Source organism: Tyto alba, unplaced genomic scaffold, assembly GCF_018691265.1.
Source record: "Tyto alba isolate M040663 unplaced genomic scaffold, T.alba_DEE_v4.0 Super-Scaffold_38, whole genome shotgun sequence".
Classification (NCBI taxonomy): Eukaryota; Metazoa; Chordata; class Aves; order Strigiformes; family Tytonidae; genus Tyto; species Tyto alba.
This window is the reverse complement of record NW_024881313.1, coordinates 25,976,986-25,996,833: the sequence shown is the minus strand read 5'-3', so window position 1 is coordinate 25,996,833 and position 19,848 is coordinate 25,976,986. Positions and strand designations below refer to the sequence as shown.

Genomic DNA, 19,848 nt, shown 5'->3' with positions numbered 1-19,848 from the left:
AAGAATGCAGAGCAATTGAACACTTGCATTAAAACAATGAAATGTGAACAATGAATGCACTATCCAAAGTCGTCTTTTATTACATGGAATAAGCTTTGATGATCGATTTCTTGAATCAAAAGAACCCATTTAATATATGTGCTCTTGTTAAACCATTTCATAAGCTATCTAAGCTTTGTTCTCTGTCTCGTATTTTTTTCTCAGTTGCCTCATTTTCATGCTTACCCTTTGGATAGAGAATGAAATGAAGTGAGAGAGACACAGGGAAATACAGGCTGTGTTAGACCATGTCCTTGCAGATTTCCTTGCTTTGCTTGATAATAAAACACACAGTTTAAATCAAATTCTCCTTTCTGCAACTTACTGACTTTAGAGCAGATTCACCCAGATTTGATGTACTTGTTTAGTCAAAGAAGGAACAAAAGAAAAATGAGTAAACTGAAATTATCCCCATTACTCCCCACCTCTCCTCTGCCCCTTGCCTCTTTAATAGCTTTCTTGTACATGCGTAGCCAGGAAGAGGGAATGGGTCATAACCAGCCTCTGTGGATGGGAAGAATCCTCTTCCCTCTGTCTCAGATTGTACCTCCAGCTGGTTTGGCTTCTCCTTATGTAGGTGCTGCTCCTACACCTTCATTAGCTAGCACAGGCAACTTGGGTCCCCACGTCCATCTCCAGAGTCATTCTCCCTAGGCTGTAGAGGCATCATTACACTGGAGCCAGAATTAATAATATCTGCTATGCTGGGATGCCTTCAGCTCTTAAACACAAGACAGCAGAACAGGAGAAGTTAATGTGTGTGAAAACCCTTTAGGATGATAAGAGGAAACATTTTCTATGATGCAGGCTTAGACAGAGGAGTGATTCCTCTCACCTAATTTCAGACACCCTTGCTCTTTGTGTTGTCAATACGAAGAGGGTCACCTCCAGAGGACAACTCAGCCTACTTATCTCAGACATGTGAGATGTCCCCAGGAGGTACAGCAAAAGCCCACATGTCTAGATCAAACTAGACATCTACTTTTCAAATATTTTAGTACAACTGCCACCTAGCATGTCTTGCATTCTTTGTAGTGGCTTATGGATCTCCCTCTGATTCCAAGCAGAAGTTAATTTACTTTGATTCTTAGACTAATGTAGTTCAGCTTCAGTACTTCACTCAAGGCCCCTAATATGCTTAAGCAGCACAGAAATGGGGGAAAGGGTGGTATGCTCTAACAAATGCAGTTTGGCAACAATTTCGATAATTCTATTATGGGGCACCATAATTACAACTCCTATAAGGTAACCTGATAGCATTACTGAGTAGAAGTTTTTGGATCCCAAGTAAAAGATTTAAACATTTTTTTTTCAGAATATTTTAACTTTCATTGAAAAATCAGAACTTTGCTTACTAAAAGCTCATTTCTCCAACTCATGGATTTTGAAATCTTTATCTCATCTCCCACCTCTCTGTTAAAGATACATCAGCTCCAGAGAAGATGTGATAAAAAGGAGTGTACCTAAATGTCAGGGCCTCTGCTTTATACACTGGTATTTTACCTTAAACTGCTAATGAAGGGATCAGCTATGTTTATATACTGTGAAGCCCCTGAACAGAGGCATAGGCACATGTTATTTTCTCCTCTCCTTGCATGGGATTGGTAATCTTCTGACAGGGGGGTGCATGAACAGATGGATGTGAGAATCTCCCTAAAGCCACCAGCCTCTCTTGGTTTGCTGCAGGTTGGAGCCTTTATTTTTGAAGAGTGGGAGAAGAATTTATTCTCTGTGCCCTATCAGCCTGTGAACTCAATATAATGACTAGGGTATCAATTGATTCTAAATTATCTAGGCAATTTTTTTATCAACAAAAAGAAATTGGATGGAGATGATCAACTCATTTAGAATACAGCATGTTACAGAAGAGGTGGTAAATCCCTTAGGTCAATGATCTTCTGGCCTGGATTCAAATTTCGTTGATCTGTTTCTTTCCAGTGTCCAGGATTCAAAAATAATGGCTAAAATTTTAATAATATTTTTTAAAAAATTTTACTTTTTGTACCTGAGTAAATAGTTTTAAAATAAAATTATTTTATACAGTCATCTGGTTTGTCTTTCCTGGCTTTGTGAATAATTATGAGTTGAACATACAATTTTTTATATTATGAACCCACAGAAGTGCCTGTGCTACCCTAGAAAAGAGATTTCTATTGTCCTGTATTGAAATGGCTACAATGCTGGGCTAAAAATATTTGTATAGCATTATTATTGCAGGAATTGCCATGGCAACTCAAATGACAGTATTAAGAATGAGACCATAAGTCCAATACTGCCTCACTTAAAGTTGCTAAAGAATTCAAAGTCACATAAAAATAAATTCTTTAGATATTCATATTCAAAGCAGGAAAACCTTCTCATTATTCAAAGTCTAAATCAAAAAGCTGACCATAATAATGATGGTAATTTATTTCTCTTCAGATTTCCAGTGCATGGAACCACTAGGTATGGAGTCGGGAGAAATTCATTCTGATCAAATCACTGTCTCCTCCCAGTATAGTGCTATCTGGTCTTCAGAAAGGTCCCGGCTAAATTACCCTGAGAATGGATGGACCCCAGGGGAAGATTCTATCAGAGAATGGATACAGGTAAAAAGATAACATTTTAAAAATATTATTAATAATACTCTGTAGAGTTTATTGAATGTGGAGGATGCAAAAGAAAGACAAAAAAAATAGCACAGTAAAATACTTCTACATAATTTAAGACTCATTGCAAGTGAATAGCTCACATTCCCTGTTAGACACACAAAGAAAGACTGACTCCCAAAGGTATAAAAAAAGAAAAGGTCAGGAAGATTAATTCTTCTGCTTCCCATGTCTATTGTTTTTTCAGTCTTCTGGGCACAAATAACAGAGATTTTGGGTTAGTAGAAAAGTCAATATTAGTTTAACATGCACTTAAAGTGGAATGTCCCAGTAAAATGAGCATGTGCTATGTCTCTAGCTGATTACAGTTAAGCGTTAATATGGCATGGTGTTTTCATGCACTCAGATTTCACCTTAGAAGACCTATGTCCCTTCTAGAACATGTTACACATTAAATTAGTTCAGTGGTCTCTGTCTAATGGCTATTCTTCCACATCCTTAAACACAACATTCATTAGCAAGATTGGCTGCCTCAACTTTGCTCTGTTAATACAGGAGAAATTGTGCAAACATTTGTCGCCACAAAGAGACTCCTTGAGTTCAGTCAGTCTACTTGGGCTTGTTGTTTGCTATTTGTTATCAGGTCCATAGCTTAATGGCACATGATTCCTGAACAGATTAAAATTATTCATATGAATTACTGTATACAAATAATCTATACTAGCAGACAAGTATTAATATTATTATGTGAAAAAAAGTCTTAATTGTAGATTGACTTACACTTCTTAGTTGTAACTTAGATTCTGTTTTTGTTGGCAAAAGCTAAGAGAAAGACTTGAGCATATTAGATCAATATTACTAATATTGAAAGCTTGTTCATATAGTTGAAACATTCCTCCTGCTCCTGTTGTTTTCTATAGGAAATTACTAACTGACATATAAAAATAATGCCTTATTAGCCGTTGATACAAATGTTCACATTGGTGTTTCCTGTGAGGTTTGCTGTCTGCAAGAAAGCTTAAAAACATGTTGAGTTGTAGTTAGTAAATGAAAGAAAGAGGGGGAAATCTTTAATTTCTGATCCTTGGCACACAGTGGGACTCTCAGGTGTCCTGCTTAGGGGCCCCTACACATCCCGAGCTCTTGGCAACTTGGTAGTTGTAGATGATGGACCTAATCAGACTTCAGAGTGACAAAAAGACTCTGTTGATCCTTTCTCCTTAGGAATAAATGTTAAAATGTCTTCAGCCTTATCTAAGTATGAGGCTTGTTATTAATCATTGCCACTTGCAATCCATGGAATGCACATGGAAAAAGGGTGGAATGCATCAGAATCAAATTCCATGTGTTTCATCTGGTCGGAGGGCCGCCACTTTTTTCTTTATTTCCTTCTTCGTTGCTGTCATTTATGCATTTATGACTGGATAATCAAAACAAGAGAGCTAGTCAAATCTCATTCATGTGTTCTGTGTGCTTGCTAACTTTATTAAGTTATGATGATTATGAACATATACATATATAGCTTAATCCTTTCACTTAGAACTAGATCTTTCTGAGAAAAAGTTTTAAAGGACTTCTTTTAACCGTTAACTTTTTTAATAACAAACTTAGAATCCAAGATACTCTGAGATTTATACTCACTACAGCTCAGGGTACTTCATGACTCCTGCCCATTAATTTCTCAGTCTCCTTTGCCTTCTGCTGTAAACCAGGGTGCTGCATAATTTTTAGCAGCTTTATGCTGCCTCCAGCTACCACGTCAGCCAAGACTTTGGTGGTTATTATGCTGTACTGCTCACCCTACAGCTCTCAACTACTTCACCCAATACCTGGTTTGGAAAAGGCATCATGAACCATTTCCCTGAGCAGTCTAGCCCTAGTCTAGGGCACCTCTTCCACTGCCCAGTGCCCAAGTGGAGAGACTGGCGTCCCCAAGGCAGACTTCATGACAGAACTAGGCTGTAGCAGCCTTCACTGCAGAGCTGGGTCTTGTTTGCAAGACTGAACCTACAAAGTCTTGCTTGAAGATCCGTTGCATTGAATAGTTGTGCTTAACACATGTTTCAGAAGAACTGTGAATCATTTCTACCACTCAACCTATGTAGCAGAAGCAACCAAGCTAGTTTGGAGATTGAGTATGCTATCCTCTGGCTTTTCACAAGGTACAACAGTTTAACTCATCCTTGGTTCCATTTGTGTCAGTAGGATACTAATTCTTATTTATTACAGTTTAATTCAACACTGACATTGCTAATTCAAACTTCCAAATGTGTTCTAAATGCTTTCCTGTTAAACTTAATTGACAATCTTGAGATGGGTACTAAGCACTTCAGGCCATCAGGCACCTCAACAACAGGGTTCTTTCACATGTGAACCACCATCTTCTACAAAGGCTTGATGCCATTGGCAGTAAGCACGTTGTGAGTTTCTATCTGCATAAAATATTGAAATTCAATGTTTCCTCTATATAAATATCCCCAGGAACAGATGTTCATCTCTATGAGAGCTTACAGACAAACAACAAAGGACATGCATCTAATAAAATACTCTGAAATTACCTGTTGAAAAAAAAAAAAATCATATTTTATAAAAGGAAGAAGATACTTGTGTATGAAGGACTGAGGTCACTTTGTTCTCTTTTGTTCTGTATTCTATTGTAAACTAGTCATTTATGTGAAGTATTTACTTTTGTACAGTACAATGTAAATGGATTTTTGTTGCACAGTGCAGGAACTCTAGAAAATATTCAACAGCAGAAATCAGTCTGAAGGATGCATCAATGCCGAACTTGGAAGTTTTCAAGTGAAAGTTTCTGCCTATATGCCCTTGTCTGAGAGACAAAGATTTTGTGTATTTCAGTATTCATTAATCTTTTCATGATTGCAGGTTTCCATACCTGCACACACACTGCAGCTGGTTAAGTAGCAATGTCTTCAAACTGCTAATAGGTGTATGCAACTGTGGCATGTATATGAGATATGTGCAATCATACATAGGCAAAGCAGCTTGAAAATTCAGCTTCAAACACTAATTTCCTTAGTGTATAATTTTTTTTGTATAGGGGAAATATTATAGTTCTCCTTTCCCTTCCTTTTACCCCTCCCTTCAAGGTTAATGTTTTTGCTAAGACAAAAGAAACAGAAAACCTCAGTTAAGTATCAGCAAAGGGAGATTGGTATCTATAGAGGACGTCTAGAGGGCATGCGATATGGTTGTCTCCTTTGAGGCATTGATGTCTTTTGGAACATTTTGCTGCAAAGAGTTAGGAAAATAGTATTGGCTTGTTGTTAGGAATGGATTTGCATGAATTCCATCTGTGGACATGGAACCCAGTCTTTGGTGGAAAAACTAGATTGCTCCTTTGTGGCTGACAAGGTATTAACTCCTGAATTCTTCTGACTGCCGCCTGCTTATTGGGCCCAGTAACTGAAAGCTGTCCGTCTATTCCTTTTCTTATTTGTTTTGAAATAAATGTCAAAGCTTAGATTCAAAATATCAATAGCACAATCACACCATAAGTCTGCACAGTGCATTCTCCATTTTGTTTTTACCCTCAAACATGCTTTTTAAAATTGCTTGACTAACTTGAGATTTGGAGTGACGCCATAATCAGAAACACAGTCACTCCAGATTGAATTTCTTTTTTAAAAACACATTAATAAAGTCTGTGGATTTTCTAATATGAATGGAATAAAGATATGCATGAGGCAAGGGCTGCCAAAAAAAATCATGAAGTCAGTTTATTGTCATATGGGATGTTATTAGCTCTCAACCCTAAGCTCAGCCTACTTGTTTATTACACTTACATTTCACACACTTGACTGCCCTTCAGTGTGAAATAGAATAATTTAAAATAAAAAATAAAACCAGCCCTTTAACTTAATCAAGAGCAAGGAACTGGCATTGCAAAGTAAGTCGTTGCCCCTCATTAACGTATCCTTTCACAGGAAAAATAGTATAGTGTTTCCATTTCTGTAATCTGAACAACAAACATGTTAATAGGTATCAATTACCATCCAGTTTCAGTACTCAGAACCAGTAAGAAGGCCAGTGCAAGGGCTTCACATCTGGTTTTAGTGAAACTGTTCCTGTCTGTGGTATTTAAAATTTAAAGAACTCCTGTTATTGTGCAATTGGGAATCCTAGGGGAGTACAATGTTAATGAAATCCATAACGTGCAGGGATTTTATGATTACATTTTCAAGGCATTCCTTCAAAAGGGACGACTTATTTCTGCCATGGCAGCAGTAATTGTGTTTTTACAGAGTAGATTTAATGTTTCCATTTAAGAAGAGCAGTTGTGCTTACACTCATCTGAAAAAGTAACATGCAAAATCTTTAAATTTAGGGAGCTTTTTGCATCTTATTTTTGAAACCTTTCAGTAGGAGCCCCAGGCCGCTGTGCACGGGAAGCCCTGGAGCCTTGGGGACGCTTGGATGGATGGTGGCCAGCAGCCCCCCAGGGCAGTACAGGCACAGAGCAGGGGGAAGCTCCAGGAGGAGCACCAGGCTGGATGGGTGCTGGCAGCTAAAGGCACTCGAGACCCACTTGTGTTGTGGTTTTGAAGGGAGACTGATTGCCTATTACGAGGGTCACTGTGAACCTGTGCTATCATCAATCCTCATAATGGTGTGGGTTTTCAAACCCACAAGGAGCAACACCTTCTGGGTACTTTTACTGCAGAATCTGTATGTTTTCTATCAAAACGTTTCTTCTAATGCATATAACACAAATCTTTACACTCCTGCCAAGCTGGATGATGGTTTCTCGGTGGCACAATTTTTCTCTCATCCTGTAACATTGAGCAAGACCTCCAGCTTGCCCAGAAAGCAAAGCATGTTTGTTAATAACACCAGATCTTCAGTTCATATTACAGCTGCCGTTGGAAAAAAACATAAATTCAGTTTTAAGAATCCTAGTATCAGATCAAAACTTTACAACCATAAAACAAAAAGCACTACTCTGGTATAAACACACCCTGCCAGTTCAAATTTGTTCAAAAAAAAGGTTAACAGGGGGTTAACATAAATAGACTTTATACTCTGGGCTAGGTATTATCTGTCATTCTGCAGCTGACATAAGGCCATATACTAAGATGAACTCTTTATTGTGAGTTCTGGTTAATATGACATAAATGGCTAGTCCAGCCAAAATTTGTACTGCTGGGTTTCTCAGCAGGGCACAGATCTGGTACAACATGGAAACAGCCGGAGTCAAGAAGCTGGCACAGGGAGCAGTTCTAGTCACTCTTTCTGGTCTCTGCCTGCCCGTCTCCACCTCATCCCCCATGCATCCTTTTGGCACCTACGACCCTTGCAGGCTAATTCTCTAGACCTAGGAATATGAGCTGATCTGGCGCAAAATTCTCCCTATGCATCTTGCAGCATTTAGGGATCTGGAGAAAAGCCAGATAGGTAAGAATAGGCCTCCTCAAAAAGCAACCTGGGAGATCCCCCTCACCTCCACTGATTGAAATATCAGTTGTTTATTTAACACTAACTCTCCCATGCAAGGAAAATATACTTCCATTGATTTAAAACACTTCTATGTATACACTGCTTCACCAGAATGAGAGGGACCTCTGAGGTAGAATTTTCCTTCCACATTTGTCTTCATTCCTTTACATTTGCAGTAACCTATGTTCTTCATTATTTGCTCCTTTGTAAGTGAAACCCAGGAGCATGCATCGCTGATGTGAACTGGTACATAGATTAGTACAGATTTATTCCTGTGGCACTTCAGAAAACAATTGCAGTTCATCATTTGGTGTCTTGACCTTTCATCTGTCTCATAGCTTATTTCCTTATCAGGTATTCACTTAAAAATATAGGCAGTATTTATATATGCTTCTGCACAGCACATTTGTTTCATTAACAGGTTTATTCTTAAATCAGGCAGCTGTTTAGGTTGACTTTACCAAGAAAGCTTATCTAAATATTTCACATGAAAGCGCAAGGAAGTGCAAGTCAACAATGCCTGTTATTTTTATTCTTATTATTTCTGTTTCTTTTGGAGTTTGATATTGCAGTGAAGTGCATCATATTACTGCATAGAATAACATGAAACCTGGGAAACCTCAGCCTCCCAGTTCTCCTAGCCTTTGAAGGACTGCCTGAGAGATGAAGTTCAGAGGCTTTGTGGCAGGGCTTGCCCATCGTTAGGGAGCACACTGACATGAAAGCACAAAAACTGTCAGTCCTTTGTCTTCCCTACCACTTTAGAACACAAGTCATGCATTTGGTTCATGTCATTTTACAGTTCATAACTGTGCTTCAGAAATTACAAAACGCAAAGTTAGCTTTGTGTGGAAAATTGTTACAGTTATCTTACGGTCTTAACATACTTTGCACATGGGCAAAGAATGACAAAAGAATATTCCTTTCTGGAAATCACAGCAAGTACAGACTGTGACACAGCGCAGAACCAGGGTTAATTGACCCAGCAGGATACATTCATACCTTTATTTACTGTGACATGGGAATAAATGGTGGAGTTTCACAAAGGCAAGTACTGAAATTAGAAAAGAGGGAGAGGGAGAAATAAAAGGGCCCTACAAAGTATGAAGGTTTTTTTGATTATTCAAAGTGCTTTAAGAGCTATTTTAGTACCAGAAAGTTCCCAGCCATAGATTTATCACTCTGGGGAGGCTGAAGAGATGCTCAGAGAACTGAGGAAAACCGTTGGCAGCCTTATTGCTCCAGAAGTGCAGGTGCAAAATGCAGTTTAGAAGAAAATCCTCTCTACCTCCCTCTGACATGTTTCAGTATCAACCCTAATACAGAGGGGAGTCCTGCGTGGCTTCGAGCAATCCTGCGTGCAACATATGGAGGAGCAGCAGAAGCAGAGCCCCTCCGAGCCTCCACTACCAGCCTAATCATTATAATAGTTTCAGTTCTTTCAAGGGATCCATTATGCAGAGATCTGAGTAGTTTGTATATAACTCTGTAATTACTTATGCATCCACTTCCCAGTCCAGCCCTACATCCCCTCAACGGCTGCAAGACAGATGGCCCTTTAGAGCGGAGATAGCGAATTAAATATGTGTCCAGCAAAAGCACTGATTCAGCATCTACTAAAATAATTTTGTAAATTTATCTCACTTTCACTAGTTGGTTCCAGGAGGGAAAGAAATTAAAACCTTGAAATATGTTTTTAAACTAAATACCACAGGCTTTTTTAAATCACATCTCCTCTTTCTTCTTTTTTTCACAGAAATTAGTCACTTTAAAAACTCCGTACAAAATTATTATTCTCTCTCTTTTTTTTTTTCCCTCCAATCACCACGTTCATGTGTTTGGCTTGACTCAAACATTTGTTATTGTTTTCTGGTTTTCAAACTGCCATCAAGCCAAAAAATCAGTGGTTTGTGCCATTCTGCTTGGTAGGGGAGATCTCTCCCAGGTGGCTTGCAGACCCTGTGGGGGCTGAGGCAGCCTTGTCCACCCAGCTACCAGGCACTGCAGCACATCTGCTCCACCACAGCCAGAACTTTCTGCAGATGTGAAGGAAGGTATCTCATAAGGAGACTTTTCTGAGTCCAGCAGAAATAAATTAATCTACAAGACTAGGCAGGTGTCAAACTGCAGGTGAGGTACAGCTCAAGGCTAGAAGTTAAGTGACTAAGGGTAGTGGCTAGAAACACAGCCTTGGGTAGGAACGCACAGCTGAGGCATGTTATAATAAGCAGAGTTGTTACTGAGCTAAAGGTCTCTGTTCTCATGGGGCCAACCCTTGGCTGGAGATGATAGGTGTACTGCTGAGTGCTTTGCTGAGACGATCATGCATTTTTATTCACTCTTTCCACACCTGTGCAGTAGTATGAAGCCGAAGAGTTCATGAGTCCTATGGGCCCTTCCCTATCTCATCATTCATGCTCCAGATTTTCTGTTGCTGAGCTATTATTTGCGTCCCCTGTCCTTGTGTCATCCTGCTTTCCTGTCACAGTTTAATTCTGTTCTGCCCATTAGGTGACATTTTCACAGCAGTAGCAAAATAGGTAAAGTGGAAAGATAAATGAAATTTCTTCCAAGTGGTAAATACCTGCCCTTCAGAAAACAATTTGTCTGCTTCCCACAAGAAAAGAAAAAAAAAAAAGGTATGTTTCAACAAGGAAATATTTCCATTTTTCTTTACCTCTAATGTTTTCATTCAAGATTTTAAAAAACTCTGTAAAAAAGCATCGGAGCAAACTCCATAGCTGTCTGATAAACAAAACCTACTAGCAGAGAAAACATAGTTGACCAAACATTAAGCTGAGGTTCTGTTCCTCTGTTTTCAGGAACAACTGGCTTCTCATCAGAGAAATAGTGTTTACACATAACTTCCAACAACCAGCTGTACCTATGTAGTCTGGTCTTTCTCTTTGTTGCAGCCTCCTGTGTTGAACACTTCGGGCCAGCTCATTTCAGGTGTTGATCCTCTGAAGCTGCTGAAAAGATCAATTTGTCCTAGCACATATAAAACCGGGGTGTATTTTAACTGGACATATTTAGGGTATAGATTATTGTACTGTAGACTAAGGTGGCTTTCAGCCTTAACAGAGACAGGAGCAGGCTCTTCTATTGCATATCATACTAAATTCAAGCTATGGGCTGAAGGGCTGACATAACACAGCATAATTCTAAAATGTTTTTATCAGGCCATACAAATTAACTGTTCATAGGAGTGTTCCCCCCTTTCGTAATATGCTTAACTAAGAAAATACATCCTGTGTTTATTTTAAAAAGCCACAGCACTTAAAAATCAATAGCTTTGCTCTTTACATAGCTGAAGATAGAGCAACTTTTAGAGAGGCAGAGTGGGGGTACACAAAGTAGGCACCATTAGCTGGCCAAAGAAACCCTGGAAATCAAATCCCCATGGCTGGAGTCTGAGCAGGCTTTGTTGAGAAAAGAGCAGAGCTGGGATCAACCAGACTCCCTGGCTTAGGGAGAAGTTGTCTCCATAGTCACTGGCGTGAATCATCCCTTTTGCTGTCCCCCTTCCTCCTTTGGCACAGAACAAGTGCACCGCTCTCAGCAGCGGGTCTTCCAAATCACAGCCTCATAAGTATTTCATCTATATGTGTTCATTTCCTCACAGCTATGAGGGATATACCAAGGCAAAAGCAAAATGATCTTGGCATATATAGTCTCTGTCTCTCATTCTTCATCATACATTTACAGTACCCCCATCACACCATCTAACTGCAGCTGCCTGATATTTTTCTAGAAGGTAGCAGAAATTCATATTTTAAAAAAGCAGTGACTTGCTTGGTGATCCAGTAGTAAATTAAAATCATCATACACAACATGTATGAAATAGAAAATTGAATTTTGGTACAACAAAACTGACAGTTCCATTTAACAGAGAATAAATGAATGCAAAATTCTGTGGATGACTGACTGATTTAAAGAGACTGTGCCGATTTTCCAAGATGAGAAAGCTGATCACAAGAAAATACATATATTTCTATGTGACACGGGTTATACACCTATTCCAACTGCCAGTGAAATTAGGCTTAAAAAGTAATAAATCTTAGACACTGGCACTTTTTCCTCATTTTGTTGCTATTTTTTATAGAAAACCCAAAGCCTGAATTTTCAAAAGTACCTAAGTGTAACAAATTTCCATGATTTCAGTGGAACTCGCTCTGAACACAGTGGCTGCACAGTCAGCTCTATCTACACCATCAAGGTGTGCCATGCGAGACAGTAGAGGTTTAATTCTGCATAGTATATCATCCCCTCACTTACCATCTTCCTACTCAATTAGCATAGGTATGCTGCAAAACAGGAAGAAGCAGAGGTTATTTCTGTGTGTTTACACATTTGTAATATTGTACTAACATTCAAAATACTAAAATGTGTTATAAATCAAGCCCTTCTGCCTATACCCTCTGATTTTAACAGGACAGCAGCTGGCAAAAAAAAAAATGCTACAGAAGAACTTTTTAGGCAAAACTCAGTGTTTTCCACCCAAAACCCAATTTTTCACATGTGAAGCAGTCTGATAGAGAAGCTTTGGATTACTTGTTTCCCATTTGCGCATTAGTTGCTCAGTACACTTAGAGGAAAAAAAGTCCTACAATTATGTCGTTCTCTTAGAAAAGAGTGGTTCTGCAAGTATTGCTATAGAGTTTCCCTTTTCTATAGTTTCTAACACAAACTGGGGAAGGTTACATTCAAGCTGCACTAAATAGTTGTCTTCATTCCAGATCAGAGGATTAAGCTCAGGTTTAAAATTAAATGTAAATTACAAATAAGTATTCAGAAAACGTTAATTAAAAGTATTACGTTCCTGACTCATTTATTGCTCAGCAAGGGTTCCTAAGTATCTTAGCTGGAGAAAAGGGGCCATTCACATTCCTCCTTTTTTGACCAAGTCATTGTACATGTCTTAGGTTATCCATTTGCAAGTTAATGTAGTGCCGAAGCAAAGGTTTTCATTTTAAAGAAGTAATATTTCGCAGCAAGATATGCTCCTGCAAGATGTAAAACAATCTTTTTCTAAAGCACTGGGAGTTAATCTGCCTTTCTCTTCATTGCTACAGAGAGGGTTAGAATGGCATAAGATGCTGATTACTTAGACCCAGAGTCTATAGAAATCCCAATACGACTACAATTTCCTCCCCTTGTTATCAGAGTTTATTGTATCTTGGTGTTCAAGTTTTAAGTAGTTTTCAAGTAAAAAAAATAAATTAAGAAGAAGGTATTTTTTGAGTCTTCTGAATAATCATCATGTTACATCAGAGCCCCACATGAATGCGTAAGGTGGAGCTTACAAATGAATAGGAGAAGGATCGTTCCCTATCACTGCATGTGCACTGGATGCATTTCATACAATACAGTGAGCCCATTTCAGGGGAGCATTGCATTGCCCTTGCTTTTAAACCCAACTCTTTCAAAGACTCACATTAAAAATATCACACAGAGCTAATGTGTACCAGTGGCAGTGCTTCTCGCGGCCCACTCACAGCATTTCTCTTTCACATTTGATCTTTATAGTTTCCATACTGGAGCGATTTGGTTTGCTGAATTCTGGAAATGTCTCAAGTTGAAATGCTAGTGTATTAACCTGCTGTACTGAGTCTCTTTTGTTTCTCTTTACCAGAGTGCTGCTTGCCAATTTTTACAACTACAGCAGATTTTACTATTCAAACAGAACCAGATGGAACACCAGTTCAAAGAACATGTCAGAATTAAATATTTCTTTTTTAATTAGTTGCTTCTGATTTATGCAAAAAAAAATTAACATAAGAGTGGGAGAATGTGCCATGAATCCAGATGCAACACAGCCCACACAAGCATTATCTTTTCTCTGTCAGAGACACAGAGGCTTTTTCTTTCATTTTTTTCCTTTTTGTTTCTGGATTTCATTTTTCTTAGGCTTTCCGCATCTTTTCCTTCTTGAACCAGTCCAGTAATGATGACTGAGGTTCTCTTATGTTCATCAGTCATACTTTTTGATCATTATCTTAAATTTTCTCTTGTAGAAACTGGCGGATCTACTTCTAAAAAAAATCTACTTCTTGAGTTCATCAGTCATACTTTTTTCATCATTATCTTAAATTTTCTCTTGTAGAAACTGGTTAATCTACTTCTAAAAAAAAAAAAAAAAAAATTACTGTACTCAATACTGCAATTCCAGCCTCAGTATCTCAGTGTGATAGCACCCTTTGAGTCTATTCTTTGTTTTCTGTTGGGGGAATCTTTACACTTACATTTTTTCTGTTGCAGAAAAGGATTTGGGTAGAAGGTGAAGATTGTGAGGAATATCTCAGCTGCTAAAGAAAGTTCATTTCCTTTTTGCTGCCAAGCATTCCTATTTCTTTGGCATTAATGTTTGCTCATCTTTTCTTTCATGCTTCCCCATTTTTGCCAAGTCACATAAGCATCAGTTCAGTAAAGCATTCTGACTGAAGACAGTTGTTAGGTACAGACTAGAAGTTGAGCATGTGATTAGCTGCTTTCTATTCTGGGGCTTTCAGGATGTTGATGTAAAGGTCAATGAGAAAGACTTCAGTGACTCAGGAGAGATTTTACTAACAGCAATATTTTCTCCTCACTTTTTTATGGAGCTGCCACAAATATTGCTGAGAATTTTGCACAAAGATCTGAGATGGTTTACAGCCTTAACTATTTTCTTAAACCTGGAAAGAATATTTACACCCTGTCATTAATCAAAGAGTTGTGCTTTTGTAATGACTACTTATTTCAAGGACAAAGACTTTTGGAAGTAATTTTCCAACCAAATTAATTAGACTTTTCAGAATTTCTACAAGAGCCTGTGCCATTTATACTTAGTATTATAATCTTCTTTACTTAAAGCTCAATAAAAAAAGGAATTAAGTGATAGTTGTATCTACATCATGGGAGAGCATGACTAGTCAAATCAATGACACCACCTAATAAAAAAGACCAACTCTTGCTTAATTAAATATTTGACAGAAGAACAGTGAAGCATCACAACAGTTAATCTGACTCAGAGCACTGTATGCTATCTAGGGAAATGACACAATTCTTTAAAAATATTTACTTTGGTATGTTGTGTCAAGTGATGGATTATACAGCTTTTCAAGCCACAAGAGATGCCCACAACAAAAAGCTTCCTGTTGTTAATCAAACTCCAGCACTTTGTCCTTTATTTTCTCAGGCTGTTGAACAGACCTACAGTAGGAGTGTTAAAAGCTGGTAAAACTGCTCCCTTGCTACAGGTCCCTCAATGACTGTATTTTATTTAGCAAGATAGATTTTCATTCTGAAAATAAGGTGTTCCATACTATGGCATAGTTATATATGACAACAGGAAGCAGCAGTATTAACTTCAAGTTGTGTATGTTGTGTGTTGTTCTTTATCCAGCAGTTTGCTAAGATTTGCTACATGATACAGGGTGCAGAGCTAAATGTTATTCTTTTTGCTTCTCCTTAACTGGTCTCTAATAAAATGAGTATGCTACCCCTTCTATATCTATGTCTTAAAAATGTGTCACCCACCCACATTTTTTGGAGACAGTAAGACAGCAATAAAAATATTTTTCCTGGATGCCAAAAGATATTGCAGAATAAATAGAGAGGAAATAATTCATATGTAGACACAGCTAGCATCTTGTAATACGCTCTCGTAGGAAATAAATTTACTTTAGAAGTAAGAACAACTGGGGCAGTTTTTACATGAACATTTCTCTCCTGGAAAAAAATACACACTTGAGAAGTTCCTCATTTCTTGTAAGTTAGGGGCCCATTCCTATAGGCAAGTCTGCTCCCAGTTTTGTACTTATGAGTAAAGGCGGTAACATTGCAGCACAGGCAATTATCAAAGGCTGTGTTTTTGGATAAGGCCCTAGGGCATCACTTTTCAAGACAGAGATGCTTTTTAATCTGTCTGAAAGTGAACAAAATTTGAAAAAAGAACTAACAACATTCTGCAGTTAGTCAAAGCTGAAACTCTGGACATGGAAATGAAATGTCAAGGCTTCAGGTTTAGAGACAGCTGCCTACCTCAGATCACAGCCATACAGCATGCAATAAATTACAAAATCGCTTGCATCCTCTAAAATAAATACCAGATGTTTGTTTATCATATGTGCAGAAAGTTAAATGTCAAATAATTGCAGGGAAATGCATTTGATGTTCATCTTCAAAAGTACTGTATTTCATCACCACCTCTCTCCACAGTTCATTTTAACATGAAACACAAATTCTTGAAACAAAAAGGACAAGAAGGCCAAAACAAAAAGGTAGTTGTTAAAGACTTGTATTACTATCTAGCTGGAGGACACTGCATCTGAGATAAATGGGTTACCTCTGGTCCTGTTAACACTTGGAGACCTCTGTGGAGAGGACATATTAAGTTGACTGTAAATTACACAGACAGTTGGACCCTATAAGCATAAGCCTCAAAAAAGCATAAGAATTCCTATCAGGTGACACAGCTGTACTAAGTCTACTGCCATCTGCAGTGATTCCTCTGGGTAACATGGTACAGAAGAGCTACATTTTGGTACCTTCAGGTTCCAATTGTTAATAGCAGTTGATATGGTTGAACTTCAACTTTGACCAGTTCCTGTGACATTCAGAATGTGTGTTTTATGCACAATTTTCCATTTTACAGAAAGCAAAGTTTCAAAAGGTATCAGAAAGGAAACAAAATACATCACAAAGTGATTAATGAAGGTGAGCTTAACAGCCCCTTAAGGTGTGTCATGCAGTTTCCAAGGTAGTCTTCTACATAATTTGCTTCTATCACCTTAGAGTATATTGGTACATTTAGAGCTTGATTTACAAACATACCTAGGCACCACAGAGGGGTGCTCAGTGTTGCAATTCTGTTTGTACTGCAACAGGAGCAGTTCCTCTATGGACAGAGGCCACTTCAGCAGACTGTCAAAGGGAGGAAAATGTCTTAAGCTCTACCTCTGTCCCAGACCTCTGCACTGACACAGAGTTAGTACTCAAAATTCTAACCTTTCTTCTCTGCTGCTTAGGTCCACATTTCTTATTTGCACTGCTCCTTTCTCACAAAACACTGATGGAGAAAGGTTGTTCTTTTAACTATATAAGCTTGTGAGCAAACACCCCCTGGCATGTGGCAGGTTTGGGGTTACAGATTGGTTTTGCAAGGGTTTAAAGCTGTGACACACAGCTGAACACTCAAGCCATCAGCATCCAGGTGCTCCAGGAGAGGACTGCTGTTGACACACTTCCAGTTTTCAAGAAGCACATAAAGATTTGCTGATCCAGAGAGAGCACATCTATTTGAAGAGATGTTCTCCCTAACAACAAGAGATGCCTCCCTCCTCCCTTACTGTATTATAGAGTTACTAGAGCCAGGAACACTAATGACGTTGCCTCTTCCCTACCTATAGGCAATAAATCAGAGGTCTTCTCAGAGTTTCTCTCTCTCCCAGTGAGCTGTTAGCTTCTAACAGGGGAGTTTCTGCCTGCCTTTTGAATTCTGCCAGGTTTTAGGCATGAAAACAGAAGGCTGTATCTTCTGTGTGTTTAGGACTTAGTTCTGGGCAGTAGGATAGATGCTGTAGGATATTCAGTGCCCCAGGAGTTAAGGGGGTGTATTGAATAGCAGCATTTGGGACCAAGCAAAATTTGGGGGCCTAAAGTTCTTTGATGGGACAAGCCTGAGTCGCCTGAATGGTCAGTGACTGGTAGTTGTAATTGTTAGGTTAAGCATCAACTAATCAAACTTTTCCCTAAGCCCCTGATGTTACATTTTAACTTTCCTTCAAATACCTAGAACTCTTGTAATAGGCCATTGCTTGACTATATTCACAATGAAGTACTTACTGTATATTAAAAAGCCCCTACTAGAATCATTTCAAATCAGTTGGAATGGTACAGACTTGGGACCCTAATCATTTCAAAACTGAAGAGCTGTTTCAAATCGTAAGAGAAGCAGATCATTTAAATAACTTAGCGCTGCACTCCCTCAGACTTCCAGATTTTCAAGTGCACTTCAGCCTGGAAGTGAATGTGGTATTGGACATAACTCAGTGCAGCACACTTTACAATCAGCAGAGTACAGTTTGGAGAGCATTTGAAGTTAAGCTGAGATTGCTCAGCGCAATGATGCCCAGATTCCCCCATTAACTTTCAGATTGCAACAATCTAACATCTGAGACTCTCCAGTTACTTTAAATCACTTGATTGTTTTTGTAAGGTGGTGCTGGGATTTTTATCTTTTTTTTAAGACTGAATTTTTTTATCACGACAAAACAAAATGTTGCAGAATTTCACCCCTAAAGACAAGGGCTAAAATATTACATATAGACTTTACCAGCCTTAAAAACTGGGGCAGGGGCTTTGCCCTGAAACCTAGTTCTATCAGTCACACACAAGGCTGCTATTCTTGTGTTGCAAGACTTCAAAATGCCTTGCATATGACATGGGCATTGAGAGAGCAACCAGTCTGTCCTCAATAGCACTTCCTTCAGCCTTTTGAGAGAGAATGCAAAGCATGTTGATTTAACTGCTCCAGCGCCTTTGGATATATGACATACATCCAGGAAAAAGGATGCCTGTGGGACACAGGAGACATATATTCTGCATCCTGCATACTTTGGAAATAATGAAAAAGCCTGAGACATTCCTGGGACATTAACTTGAGAAGCATTAATTCAACCTATTATTATCCTACTAAAGTCTGAACAACTGAAGTTTAGAGGAATAAATTACTCTGATTACTATTTTGTGAATAGTGTCATTTTATATTGAAATTAAATAGTTTGCTTTAGGAAACAAAGAGAAGGTCCTACCTGCAGAGAAAGAGGGTGATGAGTTCAATTTTAATTGATTTGTTGCTATGGCTAAAGAAAGACTGTAAGGAAATGGCAGGTGTTTCAATGCTGTGGTCACCAACCTGGCTGTGAGAAATTTTCATGCCTGGTTCCAGCAATTCGGCATCTGGGTTTGTGCAGTGGAATTAAGGTTTCTTTTGCCAGCAGAACTGACTTGAGTAGCCGTACTCCTGCACCCCACATCATCCTCCCAACTATGCCAATACATCTTCTGTGATGCCACATGATGAACTAGATGAGGAAAGGGATCTCAGTGACAAATAAATAACTGAGGGAGGGGAAGGTTAACCTAAATCACTTGTCCATTTGATTGCAATGTAGCTTCATGGGAGGAGAAAAAAGAATGAGTGAAGAAGAGAGAAGGCCTCTAGCACGCATTCATGTGCACACCATACCGTTTATTTCTCTAGCAAGTTCAAAATTACATTATTTTCTAATGATTAAAGTTCACTACGTTTGACAGTTGGAACAGAATTATTGAGCTTGTGCTAATGTTTCTTTCTGTTTTCTTCAAATACATCATAGAGTACAAGCAACTCATTTGCCTTTTTCCTGACAAAATCACACAGTGATTCGTAATTATCTTGTGACTAACTAATACACCACGGGATTCTTTTCTCCTGTTTGCAAGTGATGAGCTCCTGGATTTTAGCAAAATTCTTGCTATCATTCCCTAAGTGCATGACTTCGATATTGTACTATTAAATCTCATCCCATTTCTAACACTGCGGTCCTCAGGATCATTCAGTTCTCACTGCATGACTCTCCTTTGTATTGACAATGCCTTGCAGCTTTGTGTCCTTAGCGAATTTCATTAGCATCTATGCAAAGTAGTTAATAAAAGCATTAAGTAAGATTGTTCACCAGACTGGTCCTTGAGGAACTTCTCTAGTAACTTCTCTGCAGTCTGGTGGCTCCCACTCACACTG

At 38.6% G+C, this 19,848-nt stretch overlaps 1 protein-coding gene across 4 annotated transcripts in view; it reads left to right on the top strand.

Annotated features, from left to right (window-relative positions):
• NRP1 (neuropilin 1) overlaps positions 1-19,848 on the top strand; it is a 114,264-nt gene that overhangs the window by 60,485 nt on the left and 33,931 nt on the right. For all 4 annotated transcript variants that reach the window (XM_042801838.1, XM_042801840.1, XM_042801837.1 and 1 more), the window contains exon 7: positions 2,461-2,627. In XM_042801838.1, coding sequence (XP_042657772.1) covers positions 2,461-2,627 — 167 coding nt within the window. The remainder of the gene's footprint in view (positions 1-2,460; positions 2,628-19,848) is intronic.